This window comes from Marmota monax, unplaced genomic scaffold, assembly GCF_021218885.2.
Source record: "Marmota monax isolate L192 unplaced genomic scaffold, Marmota_monax_Labrador192_F-V1.1 WCK01_AAM20220418_F8-fsc00073, whole genome shotgun sequence".
NCBI classification, from domain to species: domain Eukaryota; kingdom Metazoa; phylum Chordata; class Mammalia; order Rodentia; family Sciuridae; genus Marmota; species Marmota monax.
This window is the reverse complement of record NW_026692846.1, coordinates 8,915,101-8,935,161: the sequence shown is the minus strand read 5'-3', so window position 1 is coordinate 8,935,161 and position 20,061 is coordinate 8,915,101. Positions and strand designations below refer to the sequence as shown.

General features: G+C 53.3%; 1 protein-coding gene across 2 annotated transcripts in view; it reads right to left on the bottom strand.

The window, feature by feature from the left end:
* Positions 1 to 5,387: 5,387 nt before the first annotated feature.
* Ndrg1 (N-myc downstream regulated 1) overlaps positions 5,388 to 20,061 on the bottom strand; it is a 51,385-nt gene continuing 36,711 nt past the window's right edge. For both annotated transcript variants that reach the window (XM_046449029.2, XM_046449030.2), the window contains exons 9-16: positions 19,141 to 19,197; positions 16,495 to 16,598; positions 15,608 to 15,664; positions 14,628 to 14,679; positions 13,476 to 13,523; positions 11,490 to 11,525; positions 10,062 to 10,113; positions 5,388 to 7,233 (exon numbers count right to left, since the gene is read on the bottom strand). In XM_046449029.2, the coding sequence (XP_046304985.1) occupies positions 6,992 to 7,233; positions 10,062 to 10,113; positions 11,490 to 11,525; positions 13,476 to 13,523; positions 14,628 to 14,679; positions 15,608 to 15,664; positions 16,495 to 16,598; positions 19,141 to 19,197 (648 nt within the window). In that variant the 3' untranslated portion in view covers positions 5,388 to 6,991. The remainder of the gene's footprint in view (positions 7,234 to 10,061; positions 10,114 to 11,489; positions 11,526 to 13,475; positions 13,524 to 14,627; positions 14,680 to 15,607; positions 15,665 to 16,494; positions 16,599 to 19,140; positions 19,198 to 20,061) is intronic.

Sequence of the window (20,061 nt, the reverse complement as noted above, 5' to 3'; positions counted from 1 at the left end):
TCTCCTAGGGAATTTACCCCACAGATTATTTCTTCTGTCAATTTGTGTGGATTTTCTTAGAGTGGAGTCATCTGCCACCTACAAACTTGAAGGCCATGTAGCTGCTAAGTGTATATGAAATTTAGTAGCAACCTAAGAGCCAGGTGTTTACTAAATTTGCACCTTGATTTGGGAGCTGAGCATGACTCTTCCCAGATTGTAGGAAATCTGGTTGAAGGAACTGGGGGTTATCCTAGGAACAGGTGGGATGGGATGACCAGAGTGACTCAGTCAGGACTGATTTTGAGACATGAGACGGGCCTGAGCAGGACCTAGTGGTCACAGTATAGAGGAGATCCGGACCAGACGGAATGAAGCGCTTTCTAACAGGATTATTCTCAGGGGTGTGGCCTTATTCAACAAATGTTAAGAAAAATAATTACAATGAAAACAGTTTCCATTTCTTGAGTCCTTAGCTAGGTAGCACCAAGCACTATGCTAAGTTTGACATTATCGTATCACAACAATTTCAAGTGCACTTCTTTTCCCCAGAGGAAACAGCCTCAAAGGGGCTGGAGGTTGGGGTCCATACCCACGCTTGTTCCTGCTCTGGGAGGCTTCCATCTGAGGCCTGATGACTCCGAGGAGACTCACACTGCAGGGGTCCAGACAGACAAGACTGCCCCTCCAGTCCCTTGGAAAGAAACACTATGGACTATTTTACCTTGGGTAAAGCAATTCACATTGGTAGCAGACTGGGTGTGGTGGCACATGCCTGTAATCCCTGCTACTTGGAGGCTGAGGCAGGAAGGTCTCAAGTTTGAGGCCAGCCTGGGCAACTGAGTAAGATCCTGTCTCAAAATAAAATGATAAAAGGGCTGGGTGTGTTGCTCAGTGGCAGAGCCTGTTTAGAATGCACAAAGCCCTGGGTTCAATCCCCAACAGAAGAAACAAGAAATTGACTCACATCAGTAGATCAGCCTTCTCTGTTGTGCTTAGTTGTTGGAGAGAGAGAGGGAGACCTGACTTGACCAAACTACTGATTCTTGCTAAACCTATGACAGGTGTTTGCTGAGCCCTCCACACGTGCAAGGTCTGCTGCTAGGAGCTTTACTGCCATATCTCATTTAATTTCCAAGTGAACCTAGGAGCTGTGGGATTATCAAGGCTTTGTTGTAGAGAGAAGACAGCTGAGTCTCATTGACTTAAGTGATTTGCTTAAGCTCTTATCAGCCAGTGAAGCGCAGACCAAACCCAGGGCCACCTGACATCTGAGACATCTCTTCAGGCACTAAGCCTTGTTATCCTGCCCCCAAAGCAAAGGCATGACCTATACAAGAGGAGTTTGCTTGAGGATAGCTGCAATTTTAATTGTGATTCAGAGAGTAGTCAAGGAAAGCAGAGTCAAATGCTATGTTTGTCTACCATATCACTGATCTTGTACTGTGTATCCTCAGAGACTGTGGGGAAGTGACACAGCCTGTGACAATTATGTTGAATCGTGCAACTGCTTTTCAGAGTCTTGTTCTGATGCAAAGTGATCACAGAGATATCTCTGCAAGGCTGGAATCATGAGTGGCCATAATGATTAATGCATTTCCGTGTGTGTGAGTGTGTGTGTATGTGTGTGTGTCTATTTCTCAAACTATGATTTAATATTTAAATACTCCTGCTGCCATTTTTGTAAGTGATTTAAAGACACATATGAAGAAATCTTAGGATTTAGCAACAGCGTTGGGCAATCTGCCTTGTCTCATGATAGTCCTCCTTTTTCTCATGATTTATGTAGCATGGAACATATTTGTTCAACAAGAAGGGTTTTCATTGCTCAAAGTCATTGTTTACAGCTTTTCTTGTTAAAGCAATAAATCACCAGTAAAGTAACGTACCGGATTTGGTGGAATTTCTTGGAATACCTTGGAATTTCATTAGGAGGCACCAGTGGAGCACTGAGCATATTAAACCAATGTGTAGAGGGTGGAAATTAGGTCCCAGATATTTTATCTGGAAATAAAAATAGCTTAAAAGTTTGGAGATGATGGAGTTAGAAACCAATTCTGGAATTCACCAATGCCCCCAGGCTAAAAGAGACCTCGTAAATACAAAATGGAATTTTGAGCATTCATTTCTTCATTCATTCACTTTCTCATTTATTCAGTTTCTTTCTATATCCCCAAGTAGAGCAGGAGCTCCTGAGGTCAGGGAAATGACTGCTTGCCACAGTGTCTGGTTCGTGTCAGGGACCCAGCAAGCAGGGCTGGGATGATGGCCAGAGGGTCTGTTTCCAGCTGGGAGCCCGGAGAAGACCAAGGGAGGCTGCAGGGAGCCTGGAACCTGTCCTGACTGTGGGCCTCCCGGGATCCAAACCTGCTCTAGTCCTTGCTGGGATTCCTCATTTACCTGAGCCGAAGCTGCCTCAACGGTGACAGGGCAGAATGACAGTGTCTAATTCTTGACAGTATGCACACTGCAGGTGCGATTTTAAAACAGAACTTAGAACATGGTAAGAATTTAATCGACACTTCTATTATTAGCTGAGTCTCAGATTCATCATAAACAGAGCAATTGACCACCAAGGTACAGTAAGAATTAGTCTCCATGTGTGTGTCTACACATTTAACTCAGTTACCTCTTGCTTAAAAGAGTAAACAGAGCCGGGCATGGTGGCACATGCCTGTAATCCCAGTGGCTTGAGAGGCTGAGGCAGGAGGATCACAAGTTCAAAGCCAGCCTCAGCAAAAGCAAGGGGCTAAGCAACTCCATGAGACCCTGTCTCTAAATAAAATACAGCACAGGGCTGGGATGAGTGCCCCTGAACTCAATCCCCAGTACCAATAATAATAATAATAATAATAATAATAGAAAGGGGAAGTGGCCCCAGCATTCATTTGAATGCTCTTCTCCTTCCCTCACAGGCTGCTTGGTCACTTAGTCATTCGGTGCTGTGTTTTGTGCTCAAACTTCATTCACAGCCCAGCTCCCTCAGGGCAGGAAGGACCGTGTCCTTCTCTCCTGTCTCTTCCACGTCCAGCACAGCCAGCATACGCTGGCACAGACCAGGGCCCCAGGCCCCATCCTCTGATCCACCCCAACAGCTCCAAGCTCTGCTCTGAGCCTGGGTACACGTGGATTCTGCACAATACTGACAATGTGTATTTCTTAGTCCATTTCACAAAAAGAGAGAAAGCTTCCTGATAACCTTGAGAAAACAAGGAGACAAATTAAGAACCAGATAAAAACATAAAGGTGAGTGGCCCAAGTTGGAGGTGACTGTTCCTTGGGGGACTGAACACATCGCTGGCCTGATCACCTTATGTCCCGGGAACCACCTGATGTTCTACAATCCCGAGGTGTCAGTGGGAGGCTGCCTGGTCGTGCGGGTGCTCAGCCAGCTGTTCTAACAGGCAGCGAGGGACAGGGCCCATTTTAGCAAAGTTGTTTACTGTCGCTGAGCTTTGGTTTTCTCCTCTGTGAAGCCAGGAGAACTCCTTACAGACAAGAATGAAATGGAGAAAAGCTGAGACTTTCTGACCAGAGGAAGCACATATCTGCTTATTTAACAAAAATCTCTTCTTGTGTGTTTGACACTGGGCTGGCCCTGAAAATCCAAAAGTAGGAGGTCACTAGTTTGGGGGAAGGATGCACAAAGTGCCAGGCATTGCAGGAGCTGCATGTGCTACCCCTGCCAGGAGGCCCTGCTCCCTTCCACGTGGGGGGGCCGGGCACCCGGGAAGGGCTCTGTAGGAGTGGGAAAGGTGTGATCTCCGTCAGGGCACATGCTGTCAGTGGATTTGATTGTGCACAAAGGACATAACAGTTCACCTGTCACAGCTACACCGAGGCCTCTGGACCCCTGCTGCATGGGGTGGGGGGCAGCGTGAGCCCAGTCATGGTTGAGTGACACTTGAGCCAAGCTGGGCCAACTAGTTTCCTCCCCTAAGAGGCACAAAGAGCCGATTGGCTTCAGTTCCAGAACTAAATGTTCAGGCTAGCTGGCCCAGGGGCTACCGTTCCATGCTTCAGTGTCATGAGCAATAAACACGAGGAAGGCATGTGCCTTGACATGAAGTGACAAAGGGGGCATTTCACCTCTGTGGCCCTCCCCCTGGAGAAGAACCTACACAAACCACAGCCCAGGGAACTCCTACTAAACACCTGGTCAGTGCTGCTCAGGAAAGTCGACAGGCGAGGAAAGTCCGAGAGACTGGCCAGCCAGAAGGGCAAGAAGACACAAGGCTAGATGTCAAGGGCGTCCTGGAAGGGACCCTGTGTTGTGGTTTGGAGGTGAGGAGTCCCCCAGAAGCTCATTGTGAGGCCATGTGGGAAGGTTCAGAGGAGAACCGATTGGGTTCTGAGAGCCTTAACTGAAGGTGGTGGGCTGTGGCTGGAGGAGGGCAGGGGACGTGGCTGTGGGGTATATTTTGTACCTGGCGACTCTCTCTCTGCTTCCTGATCATCAGGTGAGCTGCTGAGCTCGGCCACACTCTTCTGCCAGGATGTTCTGCCACCTGGAGCCCGAGGAATGGAACTGGCCGTATATGGGCTAAGACCTCTGAAACTCTGAGCCTTGAATAAACTTCCCTCCTCTACAGTTGTGCTGGTGGGTCCTTTAGTCACAGCAGCAAAAAGGCTGACTAATACCAAGTCTCAGCTTAGTGAGCAGCAGTGCTCCGCTGCTGGCATAGCTGTGACAATGGTACCACAGTGACACATGGATGACAGGGACATGAAGGGCGGGGCATGTGTTGGGATGCTCTGTACACTTGTTGCAACTGGTCTGTCTTAAATCAACCTTAGATTAAAAGTTTAGATATAATAGAAAGTTATATTAAAACCTGTTTATAATTTTTTCTAAATATACAGTAAAAAGGGAGCATTCGAGTCGTTGGCTTTGCTCATGGGTGGACTTCGCACATACTTTCTTGTAATGAAAATAAAATTTTAAAAAAGACGTTTCCCTCTGACTTTAGATTGAAAAGCTCTACCTTCTCCATGCCCTGTTCACCAACTGCTGGGCATCTGAAATGTGGTAGGTGTGCCTGAAATAGGCCTTGAGGGAGAACTACATCCTGGAGTCTCAGAATGGGGAAGGAATGTTAAATGTCTGGTTACTACTTTCATAAAAACGGCAATATTTGGATAGATTGGGTTATATGGGGTGCATTATTAAAATGAGTTTCCCTGTTTCTTCCTACTCTTTGAATGTGGCTACTAGAAATTTGAAGTGACCTCTGTGGCTGATAGTTCTGCTTCTCCTGGACTGGGATGCTTTAAAGCAAAAATCCCAGGGGCGAATGAGAGTGGCAGGGCCCTGGGTATCAAGATGTGCAATCCCTTCACTGGAAGACTCATCCCCACGCTTGATGTCACACACGACCTCTCAGGTAGAGGAAAGGGACACAAGCCACTGCAAAGTTACAAATTTATTGGTCTGGAAATAAATACAAATATCTCATTAAGAAAGTCCTCTGGAAAGACTTGGACAATAGTTTCTGGTCTGCATTCAGCCACTCTTGCCTGGATCCCTGCACGAGGTCAGGGAAGCCTCCGCGTGGCCAGGTGGCAGGTAAACTGAGTCACTGCCTCTCAAGCACCTTGATGGCAGGACTACTTCCTTCTGCCAGCTCGAGGGACCTGGAAATCACCAAGGCCCCGCGGCTGATTCTCAATATTCGATTCACTCTGATCAAACTTCCTATAAGAAAATCCACGGTTAGCCAAATGAAAATCAAAAGGCAGTAGTTCAGGAACTGGACAGCTGTGCTGACGCTGCTCAGAAGAGTCGGTGGCACTGCCCCATTCAGCAGAAGGAGGTTAGAGGGGCGGGGAGAGGGGTGGCAGCAGACGCAAGGAAACTCCTGTGGAATGTGTACTCCAGAACCCTCGGTTTTCCCAGCCCACTCCCCACATGAAATCCCATCCCCAACAAGAGCAAAGAGTTCACCTGGAGACAGTCATGACCCTAGGTCAGAGACATCCAGCTTTCAAGTTCAGATCAACCCCCCAAGTCAACGATTGGAGGCTGGACTTAACTCAATCACAGATTCCTGGGAAACAGCCTGGGATCCACAGAAATCACCAGGGCACTGGATCCCAGCACAACCACCAGAATCCCTTAACTTCTAGTCATCGGGGCCCCTCCCGCCCCCCCTCCCCACCCTGGAGACCCATCACGGCCAGGGACAGCTGACCAAACGTCTCCCTCCACTCCAGAGCATGAGCTACAAATCTAAAAGATGTTCCCCATGAACAAAAAGAATCACTCAAGTCACGTAGGTGGGGGGGAGGCAGACGGCAGGGCTAATGCCTCCGACATGTGCCAAGGAGCACTCACCCCAAGCTGTTTTATAAATACAGCGGGGTCTGTGGCCAGCTTTCCTCGTATGTTAAAAGGAGACCAGAGCAACAGGCTCCCGTGCCTCAAAAGCTTATATCTGCACCGACAGGAAAAGCTGACTTCTTCAAGTGAATTACATGGACTTCTTTTTCTTAATGTTCAGCCTCCACCTAAATTCCACCTCTTTTTCTACCTTCCTGTTTTGCCTATGTAAAAGAAGTAGCCACACTCCACCTCGTCAGAAATGGGTGGCTTCTAGGACTTGGGCCAGTCTGTCTGCAGTTGGAGAGGAAGCAGGAAGTAGGTGGGCTGGGGACACACCAGGCGGTGGAACCTGGAAACCGCTCAGCTGCTCAGCCCGAGCTGGATTGCAAAGTGTTTGCTGCTGGTTTTTGTTTTGGGCAGCTGGGTGTCTCTGAGGGCGGGTTAAAGAGTGGCAGCCAGGCCACTAGTTAATGAAAACAGGACACAAAGATGCCTCCTTCTGTAGGTCCCCCACTGCCCACCCTTATCAAAGAGGCACCCTAGACAGACCCAACCTGTCGTCACCAGAGCTCACTCTTAACAAAATAAGCTTTGGATTAATACCAAGTTAGTGCAGGGTGCAGGCAGAGGCGGGAGGGGCTGGAGGGGAGCCGCTACAGAGACTAGAGTCCAGGGCGCAGGCGCAGCCGCCTAGCAGGACACCTCCATGGACTTGGGGCCCGCGCTGTTCCCAGTGGCACCCGAGTTGGGGGTGATGTCCAGATGGGCTCCTTCGCTGGTGTGGGAGCGGCTGCGGGCGCCCTCACTGGTGTGGGAGCGGCTGCGGGTGCCCTCGCTGGTGTGGGAGCGGCTGCGGGTGCCCTCCAGGGAGGTGACGCTGGAGCCGGATGCGGTGCGGGACCTCATCAGACGGGTCATGCTGGCAGAGGGCACTGGGAAGACAGAAGACAGCTGGTTAGGGGACAGAGACCTCTACAGAGGGACCAGATGGACCCCTGTGGATCAGCCTGGCTGAGTCCTCTTCCCGTCCCATCTTAATCCTCTGGGCTGTCCAGCCACCTGCACCTGATGTCTCTGTGTCCATCAGAGGGGGACAGTGAGGTCCAGATGGAAAAGGACTTGCAGCCATCACATGGCGAGGGAGCTGAACCCAGGTCTCAGCTGAATCCCCATTCTGCACCTGCTCAGCAGTGTTGTGACCCTGGGAGTGTCCCAATCTGAGCCTCCCTGTCCCCATTTCTAAGGTGGTCCCTCCATGTCAGCAGTCAGGAGGCAGGACACAGAGGCCCAAGGTAATCCCTGCACCTCAGTGGGGGACAGGCTACACAGCAAGGTCTGGGCAGAGCTGCTTGTTGTCTGTCTGCTCTCAAAGGCTGCAAGCTTCCAGGGACAGGTGACGGCACTGCCCACTCTCTGAGAGCTTCTCCAAGACTTAAAATGCCCTCGTCCACAGCAGGTGGCTGACAGGGTGGAAAGACAACAGAACAACCCTCCCCACCTGTATGGGCCCACGGAGCATTGTCCCCGATTCATGTCCACTTGGAACCTCAGAATGTGACCTTACTGGAAATAAGATTTTGCAGAGATAATTAGCTAAAATGAGTCATTCTAGATTAGAATGATCCCTAACCCAGTGGTTGGTGTCTTAAAAAAAAAAAAAACAGACAGAAGCAAGGGACAGGGCCAGAGTAGATGGAGCCGGAGACTGGGGTGCTAGTGCTCACGCCACAGGAGGCCCAGGGGCTGGGCTAGGCAGAGGCAAGGACAGGTCTTTCCCAAAGTCTTTGGAGGAAGCCTGGCCCTGCCAGTACTTCAGCCTCAGACTTTTAGCCTCCCAAACTGGGAGAGAATACTTTTGTGCGGTTTTAGGCACCTCTGTTTGTGGGGATTTGTGGGGGCAGCCCTGTGAAACTAACACCCCATCCAATGGAAACTGCCTGGTTGAAGTCGCATATGGACAGTGGAGGCTAGCAGCTATGAATGTGTGTGTGGGGGGGGGCACCTTCATTCCATGGGCATGCGGGCCGGCTCTCTATGGCAGACACACACAGAATTCATCCTTGCTGTACTGAATTCCTTCCTCAAAGAGTGAATTTTGAATCCGGAAGGGATCGGAGTTAACCCCCGACCTGTGGCTCCCATGTTTTCCCTGAATCTACTTCTCCACCCCAAATCCGGAAGGCTAGCTGACTCCCCGGGGCTATGGCACCATCCAGTGATCCGGGTTTGCCAAGGTTAGTGCTGCTGGCCCACCACACACTAGGCTCTCAGTGAAAGGTGGCTTTCTTCCTCTTGGCCAGAACCTGGGATTGTAGCTCTTCCTCCTGTTTTCTCCAAGACCCGCAGGGTGCTTTGGCCGGGAGAAGCTGAACTTGGGGATAAAGCTGGAGTAGAAGCTGGCTTGGGGGAAATATAAACAAAACCTTCCTTTCTCCCTGGAATACATGTTCAAAACAGAAATCCAAGCCCCATGGCAGGTTCCAGGCAAGCCAGCCTGGTTCACATCACTTCCTGCAAGGTCAAGGGAGCCGAGGGGCAGGTGGGCAGGACAGGAGGAGGTTCTGTTGGAAGAGGGCATCCCAGGACATGAGTCCTGCCCCATGCATGCAAATCAGGCTCCCTCCTCTCCACCGTGCTAGAAACCAACCGTGGCCTAGACCCATCTGGAGACCACACTGGTTTACCAATAATACTATTTTACTCTTTTAAAAGGAAGAACAGTTTAAGGAAAAAACAAAAGACGGAAATTTCAAAGTCTTCCTGGTTAGGAAGAGCACATGAATTGTAATTCCAAGCCATAGGCAAGGAAAGGAGAGAGGACCCTGTTGATGTGCCCACTAGTACTGACCATCTCTGCTGCTGAGCTGGAGAGTTTAAACTGGCCATTGTAAGTCCTGGTCAAGGCCTGGCATTTCTAAAAAAGGGCCCGATGTGTCTGACTAACAAAATGTAGCCATAAAGCAAGAAGGAGCGAGACCTTGAATTAAGCTTCCATCTGTCTTTCCTTTCCCAAATCTAATGATTAGGCAAAGACATTCCATCTCAGCTCTAAGCAACTTCATCACCCACATAAACAGTATTGGTTTACAAAGGGCACCCTGCCGCTACTTGCTTAACCTCTCCAAGCCTCAGTCTGTGCACTTATGAATGGAGGTCAAGAATCCCTTGTAGGATTACTGTGATGCTTAAATGAGAAAAATAAAAGCTATATTCATCTTTCTCACTACCACTACCACCAGTTCTCCACCTTCATTCTCATCACCACAACAGGTAGACTCTTAGGCAAGTACGTAATCAAAATGCAAAAGACGTTCATCACTTTGCTCTTCATCATGTTCTTGGTGTTTACAGGCACAACCCTCATCTAACCCTAAAATATCCCTGTGAAACACCTTTTCAACAAGCCACCTGCAGTCACAAGCTGCATAATGACGTTCTGATCAACTAAGGCCATCCATGGATGGACACAATGGTGGTCCCTTAAGACTATGTGCTTAGTGATGTCATAGCCCTCTTGCTTTGGATAAGCAGCTGTCTGATGTTTGCCCAGTGACAAATCTGACCACGATGCATTTCTCAGGACGCCTCCTGCCATTCAGCCATGCGTGACTGTAAATATGTCTTTCTCTGCCCTGCCCAGTGTTCCAAGAGCTGAAGCTGGACAAAGTGATACAGAAGTCTCATCCAAACCTGGCCAGTGCACAGCCTCTCCCCTCCCACCCCTGCCCCTGCCCCTCCGCGCCGGGGACGCCACACTCACTGTATCCCATGCCCTGCACGAAGTACTTGAAGGCCTCGGCGAGCTTGGCTGGCTGTGAGAGAGAAGAGACAGAGCAGTCAGCGGCTGGAGGGACAGGTCGCCAACGGCCACCTGCCTGCGGTCACCTTCATGCAAGAGCCCGGCCTCAGCCACCATGTGTTCAGGGGACAAACCACAGAAGTAAAGGAAAAACTGTGGGATAATTACGGGGCCCAAATTAGCTCTGGCCAGCAAAGAGCAGTTCCAGTTCTTTTCCTAGTTGAGTTACATGACCTGTCTGGCCAGCTTCTTCTGTAAAGTGGGGGTGGCATGCCCACCTACGGCCGCGTGCCTCTGTGGGACCACGCTGGACAGTGCTGCGCCCAGCATCAGGACCGAGCTGCAGCAGCGTCCCGTGACTCACTGTGCTCGGGGACCTGTGGCATCAGCTCACTTACTCTGACACCTCAGGAGGGTAGTGCTACTGTAGGACGTGTCCCAAGCCACAACTAGTACAAGGTGGGTCCTGCAGATGGACCCTGAGGTCTCCATGTCCTCAAGGCAGCTCACGGTCAGTAGCAGGAAGGAAGGATGGATGGAGGATGGATGGATGGAGGATGGGCTGAGGAACAGTGGATAGGTGGGTGAAAAAAATGGATGGACAGGAGGAAGGAAGGATGGACAGACTATGGATGGAGGGTGGATAAAAGCAAAACAGGACTGATGGAAGAAAGGAAGGCGGAGAGAGAGATGGACGACAAAAATGAAAACAAGAAAGGTGGAAAGAGCTGGCTGCACGGTGGCGGGATGGGAGGGAAGGCGAGTGCCTGGTTCTGACGTAGGAGGTCCTGGGAGGTGCGCAGGCTCAGTAACCCAACCCTGAGCCCCTGCCTGCGTCTGCTCCTCCTCTCTCCTCTGCATCAGTGGCAGGTCCCTGCCCCACTTCCCACACCTCCACCAGCTCCTGTCGCCAACCTACAAAGACCCAGATGACATTGGGCTATGCAAAGATTGCCCTCTGGGATTTGAGTGACAATGGGAAAAAGGGGCAGCGGTATTAGGGTAGCAGACAGGGGACCTCTGTGTCTAAGAGGGGAAATATGCACACATGCGCCATTTGGTGTCCAGTCCTCGGTCCCTCTGCTCTGGGCTTGGGCTCCCTGGGAAGCCTGCGATCTCTGGGACAGCCACCCAGATTCTGACCCACGACCACCAGGCTGTGGGCCCCTGGCACGCCCGCACCCGTGAGCCCCCGCAGCCTCACTCCTCAGGGCTTGCTGGGCAATCAGGGAGACCTCGAGCATAAGCATGTTACAGCCAATAACACGTCCACAGACCGTCACCCAGCGGCATAGTAGGTAGTGAGGGACCAGGGTTAACAGGGTCACCCAGGGAAGTGAACTCGGCCACCGAGTGGTGACCTTCAACACAAAGCCAGGTGGCACTCACCTGGGAGATCTGCGGGAGGCCGCCACAGTCCGCCATCTGGAAGGGAGAGAAGCTGGTTAGTGCCAGTACCTCACCCAGGCAACCTGTGCTCTGTGAGCCAGAGCCACACAGGCACCCAGTGCTCACTGTCCACAGGGGTGACTATGGGTGGCACACCACGACCCACCAGGCAGGACTGCTGCCCACCCCAGGCCTGCCCTCCCAGCAGCCAGCTGTGCCCCCTTGGCAACACGACTGGCTGCTCAGGAGGTGCCAGGCCTGAGGCTGGACTGAAGCTCACATCACTCGTCCCCAGACATAGGAGGTCCCAGTGCCCCACCAGGAGGCAGAGCCTGGGCCAGAGAGAGTTCCAGGAGCCTGCTAGACTGGGCCAGAGTCTGTAAGGGGTCACTGCAAACAGCCCATGGGCACACGCCCCTGCAGATGGCTCAGAAGGCTTCGGTGTCCCCCAGCCGGCCACCCTTCAGAAACGCTCCGACTTCCAACTGAATCACCAAGCCTAAAGCCACCGCCACATTCACAAGGCCATTTGGGTCCCTGTGAATCCCTGAGGTGGCTGAGCAGGGCTGGGTCTCCAGGGAGCAGTGTGGAAGCTGGAGAAAGATGAGGCTGCTAAGAGGTGATGGCGGGGAGGCTGAGGCTACCTTCTGAGTGCCACCTGCAATGCCCCTTCACCTGGGCATCTCGCAGCTCCGTGAGAATTCAGGTAGAACTGGGCTGGGGCAACTCTGCGGAGCAGGTGCATAGTGGAAGGATCTTTCTAGAACCACGCTGAGGTGGTTCTGATCCTGCATCCACCATCAGATCAGCCTCCTGTTGTCACTCAGGCCACCTGTCCTTTGTTGTGGGTTGAACTGTGTCCCCCAAAGTACCCTGAGTGGGACCTCGCTTGCCGATGTGATGGAGCCAAGCTGAGGTCATGCTGGATCAGGGTGGCCCTACAGACCACTGTCCTTAAAAGAAGGGGGGATCCGGATGCACACCAGGGCCACCCAGCCATGTGATGATGGAGGTGACCGAGACCCACGCACAGGCCGAGGAAGGCCAGGGACTGCCAGGGACTGCAGAGACCACCAGGCCCCGCAGAGCCTCAGACAGGGCGGGGCTGCCCACACCCTGATGTCGGCCTGCCAGCCTCCACGACAGGGAGGAAATAAGAGTCTGCTATTCTAAGCCACCTGGTTCATGGAACTTGGTCACGGCAGTCCCCAAAGCATAGCATTATGAAGGCGGGCTGAGCGACTGCCAATCTTGCAACTTCCTTTTGGGGGGATCTTGAAGGAAAATATATGCAAAAAGCCCAGCGCAGGAACCAGCCATTCCCATTCTACCTTGAAAGATTGCTGGGAGGGACAGTGGCCTCCAGCAGCCATGTTCATGTCCTTCCCCCCCAGTGCTGGGGAACGACTTCATCACACAGGTCCCTCCCGGTCACCTGACCTCCGCGGGTACACCCAGGTCGGGGACGCCCATAGGAAGGAGCCTGCTCTTGTGCTGTCCCCAGATGAGGCTGTCACAGACAGGCAGCTTTGGCTGTGCAGGCAGCTGACCTCCAGGGTGCCAGGACACTGGCAAGGGTGCCACAGACCCTGACCCAGCTCCAAGAGAGCAGGTGTGCGCAGGGGGCTTCCTGGAGGCAGCCTTGCCCTTCCTTGGCCTTGGGACATGTCCTCAAAGGACAGGCAGATCCCCGGGGAGCATCCTGCCCCAACCTGGGGAGCACAGAGACCTCTCCAGGACATTCCCAACCCAACCCAACCCTCCCCATGCCCCACAACCCGCAGCCCCAGAGGGGGATCCGGGTCTACTCATCTCTGCATCCTCAGGCCACCTGCCAGTGCCCACAGAGGTCTGTAAGTCATCCATCAAGCCCTGACTTCTGTGGGTTCTGGCCACCACTTAGCCCCAACCAGGCCCAGCTCCACTTTGCTGAGCCCCTGGGAGTTTCTCAGGAGGAAACAATGCAAAGCCCACTGTTCCCCGTACCTTGAGGAGGGTGGTCTTCGTGGGATCCAGTTTTGAGTTGCACTCCACCTGGGTGACGGGGAAGAACTTGGTCAGATTCTACCTGACGCAAAGTCAAAGCCCTCCTCCTTCCCTGTGCTCTATGCCACCACCAGAGGCTCTGTGTCCCTCATGCAGAAGAATAAATGTGGGCTTTGGGGTTAAACAGATGTGGTTTTAAATCCCAGCCCTGCCATTGCTAGCCGTGAGGCCTCCGGCAAGTAGTTGAACTTCTTGAGCCTCCATTAATGGGGACAGCATCTTCTTTCAAAGGGCTGTTATGAAGACTAGGCAGAACACAGAGGATGCTCTAGAAACATCTGCTAAATGAATGGCCATGCTTAACTAGCCACTGTCGGGGATTCTACAGTATTCACATCCCAGTTCCTGTTCTTCATATTAAATCACATCTACCAAGATGATTCCTGTCTTCATTTTGTCAGTGGCCCTCTGAAAAGTGGCATCCAAAATTAAGCAGTATACCTATATTCAAAATTCCTAAAGAAAAACCATCAACCCCCTTAATGTGAACAATATGTCTCCATTGATACATCCTGTGATTATCTTCAGTGAGTCACACGAGACGAAAAACTCATGGTTCATTAGAGACACCCAGGTCTTTACTACATTCTGTAGCTTGCTGCATAAGACATGTCACCAATCTAGGACTATGACCCCTCTCACCCAAGCCTCCCAGCTCCCAAATGTGGGGTATCATATAGTTCGAGTCCTCTCTGTCTCCACAGCACCGAGGTGAGTATTAAGGGGTAAAAGGAACCAGAAAGCTCTGTCTAAGCCCGATCCCCTGCCACGCTCCCCGCCAGACAACCGGGCAGCAGTCCAGGTGGGAGGAGCCACCTGACTCCAGAGGAGAGGGGAGTCCCGTGGCCAGGAAGCCAACGTGTTCTGCACACCCATGAAAACAAGCCCGTGGGTGGGGACCCCAGAGAGGAGCCAAGGAGAAAGGCCAGGGCTGGGCTCCCTGCCCAGAGGCCAGGTGACATTTAAACCATCCCCTGCACTGACGGCAGCCAAGAGGTAGGGGCGGCAGGGAGACTGCCCACAGCATCACCAGACGGATGATCATCGGGGTGCCTGATGACCGGCAGAAACCAGGGGTTGATTGCCACATACCACAGCGTCCACGGCAGGAGAGTTGTCTCCGACCACCAGCAAAGCAGGGCACCTGAGGTCAGGAGAGAAAAAAAGAGTGAGCACAGGTCACACTCCCAGGCCTCCTGGCCGGGCCAGGACTCTAAGGAAACCTCCTGGTTTCCCCAGCATCTTGGCTCTCCGACGTCACTCTCCCCAGTCTCCATTCTGCTCTAGTAAAATGGGTGAGTAGTCCTTACACCTCAGTCTCAGTTTCAACCAGAGAAGTTCTGTGTCCTGGAGCTCCTATTTAAAGTGCCCTCTCCTCCATGCCAGGCCCGATGGCGCACACCTGTGATCCCTCAAGCAATTTAGTGAGGTCTTAGCAACTCAGTGAGACCCTGTCTCTAAATAGAATACAAAATAGTGCTGGGGTGTGATTTAGTGGTTGAGTGCCCCTGAGTTTAATCCCAGTACCCCCCCCCAAAATAAAATAAAAAGTGCCCTCTCCTCAGGGAAGGATGCACATGGCCAGTAATCAAGACAGAGATAAGAACGGTGTGAAGGATGAAGTCAGTGACCTGTATCTAGTGCCCCAGGGTCAGACCCATGGTGCATCTGGGAGGCACAGAGACACTGGCACCATGGGTGGGACCTCAGCTAGCTGTGTCCACCTCCTCCTAGATTTGCAGGCTCTCTCAGGGTACTCTGTGCCATTGATCACTCCCAGGCACCAACATGGTGGCTCAACAAAAGTGTGAGGTCCACACTGCAGTCACCTCCAAGAATATGGCTGGCGTTCCTCCTCAGAGACCACCCCCGTGGAGCCCCCCACCCTCCAGAGCTGATGCAGCCCCACAGGGAGAGGTCAGCTCCTGGGCAGGACACATGGGGGCTCATGGCCTGCAGTGTCCACCCCTAGGGGGGGAATCCTGCCAGGCTCTGCAACAGGCCCTGGAGCAGCCACAAGCAAGACAACAGGCAGCGGGTGCCACCTGCAAGGGTGGGGAGGGGCCACTCACTGAAGGGTGATGGTCTGGGTTCCTGGCATGGGCCGCTCAATTTCCAGGTCCCGGCGGCTACGGACAGGAAAGGCATCATTAGCATCAGCAGACCTGACCCTGGAGAAGCCCTGGGGGTCCCACTACTGGCCTTTCTGGACATACCCACACCAAGACCTTCGTGGGGTCATGTGGCTGTCAGGACACCACCGCCTCTTGGTGTGCACAGAAGCAGTTAAGGGGAACTCAGGGCTCCTACATTCCCAACAGAACCCACCTCATTTTGTCCCACATTACTGTCTTCTAATAGCACTACAAATCATGCCCTCCATTACCGAGGGACCCTATCTCCCTGTGCCCCTGGTCAGAGTCCCCACCTGACAAATGGACCAGCCTCCCCATGGTCTCCCAGCCTCCACTGGTAACCTGAGTCCTGTCTCACCAACCAACCCTGAGGTCTCTACGGGGTGGCCGATGATCTCTGAAAACCCAGACTTGCTCTTTCTGCTCCTTGTGGCAAAGTCTCCAGTGGCTTCTCAGTGGTGTGAGGTCCACACGGCCAGCTCAGCACCCAGAAGCCTCCCTGATTCCTCCCACCAGCCTGTGCTTCGCTGCTCTCTCTGTTCAGCTCCCAGTGCCCTTCCTGAAGGTCAGCCACATGGACCTTCCACTAGTATGTGGCAGCATCTTCCTGGACAAGGGACGCTCCCTTGGGACAAAATGTCTGGCTCCATGGTCTGGGGCAGAGGCTCAGACCCTCACCAAGCTTTCACACCCGGTGTCCTTACCAGGCGGCCCTGCCCTGTTAACTAGAAGCTCAGACCCAGGGCCGGCACCCTCTGGGAAATCCAAGCCTCCTCCGTCCCCTGGTTCCCAGCCTGCGTCAGGGGCTGAGGCGGGCGCGGTACCTGTTGTAGGCATTGATGAACAGGTGCAGGTTGCCGGGGTTCATGTCGTTCAGGATGTGCTGGCGGTAGGTGTGGACTACCTCCACGTTGCTGTGCATTTCCTCCTGCGTTTGGAGAGAGGGAAACAGGCTCAAGGCGCTGCGGCCTGGGCGGGACACGGCTCTGCCTCCTCCAGGTTATTCAGGCACAAAGTGAATCCAGGAGACCCGGTGGAGCCCAAGGAGGGCCTGAGGAATGCAGTGGGCAGCACTGGATTGTGAGGCCCACAGGCAGCAGGGGGACCAGCCCTGGAAGGCACAGCACACCCCAGGACCCCGTGGCTGGGGAGTCTCAACTTGGAGGCAGGACCCTGGGCAGACAGCTTGGTCCCACCACTGCCCCTCTCTTGGGCAAATCCTTTAACCTGTCTGGGCCTCAGGTACCTCAAAAGTGTGTGTTTGGGGTGGGGGATGGGGGCTGCCTACCTCACCAGGCATAAGACCCCAGCAAAGGGTGCACAAAGTCCTTTGCGAACCAGCCAATCTGACGCAAATGTCAGCAATTACTTTTTTCATGGAGGGAGTTAAGATTTTTATACTTGAAAAATCAAAACCATCTCCTGCACTAGGAAGTCACTGGAAAGAGGGGGAGTCTTGTTCCCAGCAGACAGCCGAACGCGGCAGAGGTCCGCTGAGGCCTCGCTCGCTGGCTGCTTTCTGTACGGGAACATGATTTGGGACAAACAGGCCATGTGCTGCTTAGTTTCTAGTGCATACAGTGGCAGGCGCTGTGGTTGTCACGAAAGGATCTGGTGTGACCAGTGGCAACCAGAGCAGGGCAGAAGAAGAAAGAAAACCAGCAACAAGCTCCGGCTGCTGAGAGTGGTTCACAGTCACTGGAGCAGGAAGGAGGCCAAGAGGCTATTAAAAGAAAAATCAGGAAATGGTTCCAGGAATCGAGCTGGGATCTCTGATGCAGTCAGACGGGTGGCAAGGGGAACAGGAGACTCCACGGCCCGACCTCCCGGGCTCCAAGCTCCTGGTACAGTCAGGATGGATGCCCGGGCTGCATCTCTCACCTTACCTTCAGGGAACCAGAGATGCTGGCTGGGAATTGTTAAGAATTCCTAACATGCTCAGGGCAGAGGAAAGGCCTCTCCAACTGGGGTGAACCACAGAGGAAAAAGACGGCTGTAGTGAGCCGAAGAGTGGCCCCCAAAGACGTCCACATCCCCCCAGTACTTGCGGGCATTACTTAGGAAAAGGGTCTTTGCAGATGTAATTAACTGAAGGATCATCTCAAATCTATGGTCAGTGTCCTCAGCAGAGGACAGAGAGGGAGAGTTGAGCCAGGCAGAGTCCTCCTCGGCCATATGCAGATGGAGGCAGAGATCAGAGTGAGCAGACACAGCAAGGAAGGGGACCCCTGGAAGCCAGGAGAAGTGGGGAAGCTCCCCAGGGCCTGTGCAGGGTCAGCATCCCACCAACATCTCTGCACCGTGAGAGGGTGGCTTCTGTTTCTGGAAGTCCCTTGGTATACAGCAGCCGCAGGAAACTGGACACAATGGCCAAACCTGGTGGACACCCCTCACCAACCCCCAAGCAGGGCATCTTCTGTTGCCCTGGACTCGGGAGGGCACCAGACAGTCACATGCACTAGCTCAGGACAGACAGTGGTGTGGAAGCCACAGACAGTAAACAGGTCACCTTGAGGCTGCGAAACCAAGGGTTTCCCCAGACCCTGGATTTGCACCCGAGCACACAGCACCCTAGGCTGCCAGCCCTGGCGACGGTGAGAGAGGTAGAGCCCGAGGCAGAGGCCAGGCTGATCACTGCCTGCCACGGGCCTGGCTCTGCCACTCTCAGTGAGCTAACTCTGCAAACAGTAGCCCATCTCAGAGCCAGGAAAGAGCAGGTGGCCAGCATGGGCAGGATCACAAGAATGGACATTGGAGACAGACTCATGGGTTCCAATCCTCACCATAGTGCTCCCCGGCTGTAGGACCTTACATAAGTCACTCAACCTCTCTGGTCTCACTTTTCCTCATCCACAGACTGGGAATGGAACAGTATTGATCCCAGAGATCACAGAGCTCCAGAGCAGATTCGTGAGCCAATACTTGCAAAGCCCTTAGGGCCAAGCCTGGCACCCAGCTAACCCAGGACAAGTTTGCTGTGGACTTTATTTGTAATAACCCCAAACAGAGAAGAGTCCTAAGATCCATAAGCAAGTGAACAGAAAATAAACTGTTCCATCCAGCAGAACGCCACTCACACCGAGACAGAAGGAAGCACGGACGCTCCAACGGTGTGGGCGGATTTCTAACTAATCACCAGAGTGAGAGACGCAGATGCTGCGTGGCACCCTTCCCACAAGTCCAGGGACACGAACTGCCCTGGGGAGACAGAAGCACAACAGCGCTGCCTGGGAGGGGTCACCAAGGGCACGAGGAAGCGTCCCAGGGAGACGGAGATGTTCATTATCTTGATTTTGGTGATGGTTTGACAGGTGTACGCACACACCAAGTTTGTAAAACAAAATACGTGCTGATTACCGTCCTTCAGTAAGAAGTTTGTAAAAGGCCTGTGTTTAAAGAGGGAAAGAAGGGCCCAGGAGAGAGCCGGTGAACACCACAGGGTCACCTGTCCGCCAGGCCACGCCACTCACCTTCCCAAAGAGGTGGGACACAACCATGTCTGGCAGGGCTTGGGTCCATCCAGAGATCTGCAGAGAATAAAAGCAGGTGTGTAAGAAACCAGGGGTCCACAGCAGTGAGGAGGTCAGCAGAACCCTACTGCCCAGGGGAGAGAGGCATTGCAGGGTCCCCAGCGTTCGGGTCTTGAGGACACCCCTCCTAGAGTTTAGTCCCCAGCGTTCGGGTCTTGAGGACACCCCTCCTAGGGGGTTGGTCCCCAGAGGCCCGTGTGTCAAGGTTTGGGCCCCCACATGGTGCTGCGAGGAGGTGGTGTGGCCTTCAGAAGGTGGGGTCTAGTGGAAGGTACTCAGGCCACTGGGGTCATGCCCTTGAAGGTGACAATGGGACCCTGGTCTCTTCCTCCCTTTTATCTGTTGCCTCCTGGACACAAGGCAAGCGGCTTTCCTCGGCCACAGGCTGCCCACCGTAGTGTGCTGCTCGCCGGGACCTGAGAGCAGACAGTCTGTGGCCGGACGGAGTGGCCGAGCCTCCCCCCATTCCCTGCCTCAGAGCCCCGGGCTCGGGGTGCACAGAAGTGGGGTCTGACTAGGACCCAGCCAGCTCCGAGCTTCCCCTGCTCCAAAAGCTCCCAAAGTTCTCAGCAAAGAAGCCCCTGCGCCCCTCTTCTGGACACGCACTGAGCCTCCTGGGACACACCCCAGGATCTGCTTAGCCCTGACTATCCCTCCTGTGTCACGCTCCGGCTCTGGCTCTCTTCCTCAAGTCAGTTTCCTTTCTCTGAACTGACTGAGGTCACCGACGACCCTTCCTCTCTCCCCCCAGCAACAGGCTGTGCATATGCCAGGAGCTCCGTGAATGCCAGTTTACACCAGGCACTCCATAAATGCTATGTATACTGTAGGGGCTCTGTAAATACTGAACATGGAGAACAG